The following is a 7885-nucleotide window of genomic DNA, read 5'->3' as shown; positions in this document are numbered from 1 at the left end:
TTCTTCTTCTACCCTTCGTTATCTTTTCACGTTTATTTGTTTATTGTACAGATGATACTGAATTAAACTCGTGGCAAATTTTTCATTCACTCATTAGTAATATTAGTAGAAAAGCTTATTCCTTAAACTTTCTCAGCAGCCAAACAGGGATTGTACTCTTAAAGTTGGCTCCTTTTCTATCCTTTATTTCAAGTTTCTATCAGTTTTTCCCACTGTTCGTTATTTTATACGTCCATTTGGTTTCTCTGGACTCCTTCAAATGCAGACAATGTTAAGTAATCTGTCTTAAATTTTTGGCATTAACAATGGGGATTTGACTCATGAAACAGACGTTATTTCAGTATTTTCTTAACGTTTTCATGCTTTCATTCATAAACAGCTTGCTTTTAGGTCATCTGGTTTGTGGGCTTCTGGTATATTGCAGAGTTTCACCAGTTAATGGTTTAATCTGATTTTTTTTAGGAGAGAGAGAGAGAGTCAGAGACAGCATTGAGGGAAGGGGGAAGGCCATGGCGGACTTGGAAAACTTGCTTCTGGAGGCAGCAGGAAGAACAACCGGAGCCTCGAGAAACCGGCATATAATTCCACCATCTAAAAGGATTCATGTTGACGATGGAAGTGATTCCATGGATGAAGAAGACTCAGATATTGATCATGATTATAAAAGCAACAAGTATGCGTCTGAAGCTTCTTTGAAGAAAAGGAAGGAACCTTCTGAAAGGGAAGATTATGAAGGCAGCGAGAAAGGCGATGGCGAGTTTAGTTCAGATGAAGGTGAAGAGTCAGATGTTGGGAGTGATCTTTACAGGAATGAGGAGGACAAGGAAAGACTTGCAGAGATGACTGAGCTTGAACGAGAGATGATTTTGTCTGAGCGAGCAATAAAGAAAGATGACAAAAGTTTAAAGAAGAAGTTGAGATTGAAGTTACACAATGCAAGGTCAATGCCATCCAAGAAAGATACGTTGCCTCCTTCATTATCACACAGCTCACGTTCGTCTGCAAGAACTGCCGATAGGACGGCTGCAATGGATGGTGCTTTGAATCAGTTGCGAGTGAAACGTCTGAAACAACAGGATTCAAAGGCTCATGGTGCATTGAGAGGAAGCTCAATAACAATTAAGAAAAAATCCCCCATTTCAGCGAGTCTGAGCAGCTCCAGTGATGGGGAGAACCTCAGCAGGTCTGATAGTGAAGATGAGGCATCAATTGAAGATGAAAAAATGGTTGACAGTGATGATGAGGGGGGATTTCCTGGATCAGAGCCACCATCATATAGTGATATAAAGGGCATTACCATCCAAAGGTCTAAGCTAGCAAAGTGGCTTATGGAACCTTTCTTTGAGGATTTGATTGTTGGTTGCTTTGTGAGGGTTGGGATTGGGAAGTCTACGAGTGGGCCTGTCTACAGGCTTTGCATGGTCCAGAATGTTGATTCATCAGACAATAACCCGCAGTACAAGCTAGAGGGAAAAATTACACACAAATATTTGGTTTGTTTTTGGGGCAATGAAAATTCTGCCACCAAATGGCAGATGGCAATGATTTCGGACTCTGCTCCAAGCGAAGAGGAGTTTGAGCACTGGGCTAGAGAGGTAAAACGCAGTGGAAGACGGATGCTGCAAAAACGAGATGTGTTAGAAAAGAGGGACACCATACAGAATGCCCACTCTTTTGTCTACTCAGCAAGCACTGTGAGGCAAATGTTGCAGGAGAAAAAGCATGCCTCAACAAGGCCTTTAAATGTTGCAGTTGAAAAGGATCGCCTGAGGACGCAGTTGGAAGTTGCTGAAAGTAAATCTGATTGGGTGGAAGCTGAGAAGATCAAGACCAGGCTCCAAGAACTAGAAGCATCAAGGCAAGCTGGAGTTAAAGATGTCAAAGCTATTAGACTATCTGAGATGAACAAGAAAAACAGGGCCGAAAATTTCAAAAATGCCTCGGAATTGAGACCAGCAGGTATGAGTTTGAAAGCTGGGGATGCTGGATATGACCCCTTTTCAAGGAGATGGACCAGATCAAGAAATTACTACGTTGGGAAGGCTGGTCAAGAGGACGAATCAAATGATGCTGTGGAGGAAGTAACTAACATACGCAGCAAAGTGACAAAAGAAATTGGCATTGAAGCTACAACAGCAGCATTAGAAGCTGCTGCTGATGCTGGAAAATTGGTCGATACTAGTGCTCCCATTGATCAAGGGACAAACTCAAACATGCTGCACAACTTTGATCTGTCAATATCCTTGACCATGCTTCAGAAGTTCGGCGGACCTCAGGGTGCTCAGCTTGGATACTTAGCAAGAAAGCAGAAGGTAGAAGCAACGGTTGGATGCAGAATCCCAGAGAATGATGGTAAGGGGCATGCTCTAACATTGACAGTCAGTGACTACAAGATAAGACGAGGGCTCCTCTGAACATTGATGCTTTGGCCAAGTATCTCTCGGTAATAGTTTTGGTTTTGAAAAAATTACGGTTGTCACAGGAAAAGATGGAGGAAAAAAAAACTTTGGCCCAAAGTGTCATTTTACTTTTTCTTGGAACAGTTTTACATTCCAAAAAATCAGTATAGCTAGCAAGCACCATATTTTCACAACAGTGATGCTTTAAGTATTTACATGAAATAGTAGTAATAACAGGGCTATATTATTGATTGACAATCAATCAACCTTGAAAAGAAAATAAGGCAAATAACCAAGACGAATGAGCCATTCTTGTAATAAAATACATGTTACTATTGACAAATAATCTATGTACAAATCTTAGACCACCAGGTCCAGGTGCACAATTCAGTACATTCAAAGGTGAGCTGCGTTCTACAAACACTTTTCTGCAAAATCCGATCAACTAGACTTGATCGGACTGCCAAAGAATTTATTCGAGTACAAAATGTGTATCAGAAGTGTAATAATTTTAAAATGTTAAAAACTGATCTTTTGCAAATCTTTTTATAACCTACACCCTTATTTGTGGTGGCTGTACAGTAAAGGCATTCTACCCTTAAAAAGTAGAAGAATGCCATATGGAACCATTGTTGCTAGGGAAACCCATGGATGCCAGCTGTCTCCACCAGCAAAATCTGCAGAAATGGTGCCCAAAAAAGAAAAGAAAAAACAGCATTGCTCTTTGAAGAATTAGTCATTATATAAGAATCTGAGACCTAGCAGCGACCCGGGAGCACTTTTTCCTTCCAGTCTTGCTAAGTCCACAAACACAGATTTCGAGAAGCTCGTAATCTTCTTCCCAGAATAATAAGGAGGCCATCTCTGGATTATCAAGGAGCATCTTCGATGAAAGGAACCCAGCAATGGTCCATGTTTGGTAAAGTCGAGATTGCTTTCCAATAAATTTCCCTGTTCTGGTGTCATAATATTCAGGCCAATGGTCACCTAAAAGCCTCTTCTCAGCCAAAGCAACTGCTTTTCGAGCAAGATCTAATTTTCTCATCTTAATACAAGCCAGTGTGAACTGCGAATATAAAAAATTATGGTGAGAATGCAGCTTGATAAACAAAAAATAAAGACCTATCTAATCCTGCAAGGTCTCTAATCTCTAAAGCAAAAACAAACTATGGATGCAAGACCTTTTGTTTGCACAAATAAAAAACCAACAAAGGCAAAATATGGTTAAATTCTTGACTCTCCTTTATTATTTCCTATCTAAGCTCAAATTTAGTTTCCTTGCATATGTACTGTTTATTATTAGTATCCTGGAAGAGGAGCTAAAGAACTAATGGACTGAATAATACAGATCATTTATGCATGAGGAAATTTTTTTATAAGGTCTACAGTTCTAAAACCATCTCCAAACTGAACTGTTGTAACAGAATCCAGTCTTACCTGCCACAGAAGTGTTGGCCAAGACCCGCCATTGTGATATGACCAAGGACTGTACAAGACAAGCATATGTTAGTGTAATGAACATAAATAAAACCACTAAAAATTATATAGCTGTAAAATTCAAAACATTGATACGATGCTGTAAACTTACGTGTTCTTAGGGTCACTGCCAGTTATTATACGCCAGTCTTCAGACTCCAGGGCAGGATAACAAATCTTAAGGGGCATATGGCCCACAAGATCATCCCATTTGGCTTCAATCAGATTTAGTATAGCTTCATTCTGCCTAGGAGTACCTAAAGATGAAACAATGGACCAAAGATTTCCAAGGGTGAAAAACCTAAAATCCATATGTGCTGGCTGTAAATTGCCAATGAGATATCCGCCTTCCTCTGGAATCCAATCCATTAGCCATGAAGGAATTTGTTCAGGGTAGATATTGAACTTATTGGTAGCATCCAAAGAGTACTCCTCTGTCTTGTACCGATAGATCTCATTGATCTTTTTCATATCCACCCAATAATATTCTCTAATGTGGAATGACAGAGCACTGAGCCTGTTGTTGATGGCCCTCACCAAATTCTTGGATCCATCATTCACAGAAAGCATCTCACGAGAGCAGCGCAGAGCTGAGTAAAATAAGGCCTAAAAGAAGTCATCATAAAAAAAGGTAAGCCAAAATTCAGATAAAACATCATTAAAAAGAGTAAAAAAAAAAAAAAAGAAAATGAAAAGAGAAAGATCCGTTACCGTCCATTATGATTTTTGAACTTTCCATATATAAGAAAGAAGTAATAACAACAAGCAATACAAAGGTACATGTAAACATATGAAAAGGCAAATAAAAGTATTAACTCAAAATCCATTGCCAAATACACACCCTAAGCTCTTTATAACAGTGTCAAGGTAAAATAAACAAATAAATTAACTGTAAAAACATTGGAAAGAAAAAGGAACAATTGAACATTTAGTAAACAGTGTTGAAGTTATTAAATTTGCTACACCTAAAAGTGACCTCCAACACACCCTAATGGTTTTCCTACTGGCTAAAAATCTGTTAGTTACCAGCTCAAAGTGAAAGAAGTTACAACTATGACAATAAAATCAGAATATTAAAAAAGCTGTGGAAAGTTAAAATTTGAAGAGAACAAGAACTGAATTTATTCAGTCCCCAGTAATTTGTACTAACACAAACTATCTAACCATTTAAAAACAGAAGGAACTCACTTGGATTTCAAGTGGGTGACCATGAATACCCATACGTCGGTCTATCATGCAGGACCCATCAGTGACCAACAGTGAAGGAAACATATCAAAACCATCAGTTAAACACAAGTTCAAGATCATTTTTAACCCTGTTTGAACATCTACTCTTTCTTGCAAAGCATAGTCCCCGGTGATTTTTCCATAAGCCCTCAACAGAATAATCCACCATAACCCTATAAGGAAGTATAAAATCAGAAATAACATGTCAAAGCACATTCAAAATGACATGGTGAAAGATATGTTTTAAAAAATACATTTTAGTTAGGCAATTTTGATAAGTACAAAATGACCATCCCATTAGAAATGGCGGGGAAAACATGGGTTGCAAATCAGCAATGACAAAAAATAGTTCATTATCTGTACACATATAATCAAATTTGTATATGCCAACCTGAATCTACAGGTGCAACACGACCAATTGCAGATTCACCAAAATCTGGATCAAGAACTTCTTCAAATTTATTGCCATCAAGAGGCACAGTTCTAACTTTGAAACTTGCCGGCATCAAACCCTGCCCTGGGCTATAGCAGTCAACTGTTTTTTCCCAACTCTACACAAGGCAAGAAAACACTTAGAACATCAGGAATCTAAGAGAGGTATTTTGTCACATCTGCAAACGTTATGCTAGAGTAACGAGACAAGCTTGGATTTTTTTTTCTCAAAAACATGAAAACAGGAGATAGGAAGATTATTAAAAAATTCCAAGTTCCCTAAGCGTATGGAATACTTCGGTACTTCCATTATTAATAAAGTAGGTTCATTAATGGGGCAAATAAGAAGATAAAATAACAAAACTGCAAGGTATTAAAAGAAAAAAGTCTTCAAAACAGACCAATCAAAGAAGTCCATTGCCCAGTAAAACTACGGGTCAAGCAATATTCCAAATTGAAGATAATTAAATAACACTTAAAGATATTATACTACCTCCTCTTCAATCTTCATAAATCAGGGAAGTAATCTAAAGCCTCCTCTTCGAAAACATTAAAACTTAAAATTCAACTCTTAAATTGAAATGCAAAACTGCCAAATTATACGGACAAGTTAATATTAAAAAACACATAAAAGCTTGTTTGAGAAAATCGCACAGGGGCAAAAAAAAAAGGGTCTAAGATATTTTCATGAGAAAAAAAAAATCCTGCTTGATATAAGAATGATAACAACACAGCAGGCATTAAAAATTACCTGTAATTGCAAGGTATGAAGGAGGAAGTTCCTAACAATCTCTCCTTCTCCCTTGAGCAAAAAAGCGAGTGCTGAAGGAACAAAGTCCCGAATAAAGACCTGGTCATAATTCAATGGCTGCTTGTCACCCGGATCATTTGCAGCCACAGTTCCCACAGGGCTCCCACAATATGTAACAACCGCATCCTTCAACAACTTCCATGCTTCCTTCTCAATCTGCGACTCCTCCCTCTTAGGACTTTCAACCTTGAGCTCATTTACACCCTCTTCATTCTCTACATTCACTTTTTCACCAACAGCTTCTATCCCAGAAGCTTCTTCTCCTCCCACAATATTCTCATCTTTATCAATTCTTTCCACAACTAAAGGTTTCACATTTACACCACCCTGAACATAAATCCTCTCAAAATTGGATTCATTGACACGGGTTTCGATCGATGTTGAGAAATCCCGAAACCTAGATGAAGCATTAGCAATAACAGATACAGCCCTATTTCTCATCCCAACATCACTAGACCTTGATATAACCCCAGATTGGCCAAAACTCCAATTGGGTACCCGAAATTGTTTGCGGGTATCATCGACAATACGGCGAAAACCAGATAAATTATGACAAGGGCTGGTGTGAAATTGGCAATTCCGCTCAAAATTGCGGCATAACTTGGCTGAATTTCCATTAACAACTAAACCATTTACGCATTTTTCAGGTGGGAACCCGAAAATCGCCGCGCTTCGAAAACTAAATAGGATTCTACAAGTGGATTTCATTGTTGAATGTCCAAGAAAACTTGGAGTATTCATAAAGAAGAATACGAACAAGGATTAATCAACAAAATCGAATAGGAAAACGATGTAATGGGTGCTACAACCATGCATACAGCTATAACGTGTTTCAATATTATCGAGGATTGAAATGAGCTTTTGAATTTCTTGAAACTTACAGGAAGAAGAAAAGAGACCAAGGCCGTTGGTCTGAGAGATAATAATTTATAAATAGAAAGAAAACTGCGTCCGAAATTTTGGAAAAGCAAAGAAAGAATGGCTCAAAATGTTAGGCGGGCGGTCGATGCATTTTTCATTTGACGCGGTGAGGAAGAAAGGGCAGTTTGGTGATTCACTATTAATGGGACAGTGGAATTGAACCTCAAGTCATAGTAAGAAAAAAAAACATAAGCCTGATTTTCAGTTTATTAAATTGTTATGAATAGGATACCATTTATATTAAGTAATAAATAAAGTACCAATAACATTCTTTTCTTTTGTTTTTTTTTCATATATAAATAAATTAAATGGCAATTTTGTTTTTAAAAACTATTAGCAAAATTTTCAAAATATGAAGTATAATTTTTTTTTTACTGAATTGAAAATTTTAAATTACACATATACTTATAACAAAAATTATTATTATGGAGACCATTAGTACTTAACATTACAAAATTAATACAGATATGAATTCATATAATAGTTTTTTTTAGAGATAATTCATATAATACTTTATCATGATAAAAACTATTTGTACTAGACTACAATTTTTTTAAGAGAAAAATTATTTGGCTACAATGTTAGGTTAAAAAGCTACACTTAATTGTGTATATGGTGG

General features: G+C 37.3%; 2 protein-coding genes across 2 annotated transcripts; one reads left to right on the top strand and one right to left on the bottom strand.

The window, feature by feature from the left end:
• The first annotated feature begins 416 nt into the window (after positions 1 to 416).
• LOC133788360 (protein RTF1 homolog) lies at positions 417 to 2661 on the top strand. The gene has a single exon (XM_062225823.1). The coding sequence runs from the start codon at positions 510 to 512 to the stop codon at positions 2412 to 2414; it is 1905 nt and encodes a 634-aa protein (XP_062081807.1). The 5' UTR covers positions 417 to 509; the 3' UTR covers positions 2415 to 2661.
• A 32-nt stretch (positions 2662 to 2693) lies between these two features.
• Positions 2694 to 7407, bottom strand: LOC133788359 (alkaline/neutral invertase A, mitochondrial). The gene is made up of 6 exons (XM_062225821.1): positions 6286 to 7407; positions 5494 to 5653; positions 5064 to 5275; positions 3988 to 4481; positions 3837 to 3885; positions 2694 to 3465 (listed from the first exon to the last, which is right to left on the bottom strand). The coding sequence occupies exons 1-6, from the start codon at positions 7084 to 7086 to the stop codon at positions 3139 to 3141; spliced, it is 2043 nt and encodes a 680-aa protein (XP_062081805.1). The 5' UTR covers positions 7087 to 7407; the 3' UTR covers positions 2694 to 3138.
• Between the last annotated feature and the right edge of the window lie 478 nt (positions 7408 to 7885).

Source organism: Humulus lupulus, chromosome 7 (genome assembly GCF_963169125.1).
Source record: "Humulus lupulus chromosome 7, drHumLupu1.1, whole genome shotgun sequence".
Classification (NCBI taxonomy): domain Eukaryota; kingdom Viridiplantae; phylum Streptophyta; class Magnoliopsida; order Rosales; family Cannabaceae; genus Humulus; species Humulus lupulus.
This window is presented reverse-complemented; position numbering and strand designations above follow the sequence as displayed.

Bases quoted from the DNA above. Each gene is read 5' to 3' on its own strand.
- LOC133788360 (XM_062225823.1), top strand. From the start codon at position 510: ATGGCGGACTTGGAAAACTTGCTTCTGGAGGCAGCAGGAAGAACAACC.
- LOC133788359 (XM_062225821.1), bottom strand. From the start codon at position 7,086: ATGAATACTCCAAGTTTTCTTGGACATTCAACAATGAAATCCACTTGT. The intron at 5,654-6,285 runs GTAATTTTTAAT...TGCCTTGTGTAG, and splicing joins TTCATACCTTGCAATTACAG to AGTTGGGAAAAAACAGTTGA. The intron at 4,482-5,063 runs GTGAGTTCCTTC...GACTTCTTTTAG, and splicing joins GTCACCCACTTGAAATCCAA to GCCTTATTTTACTCAGCTCT.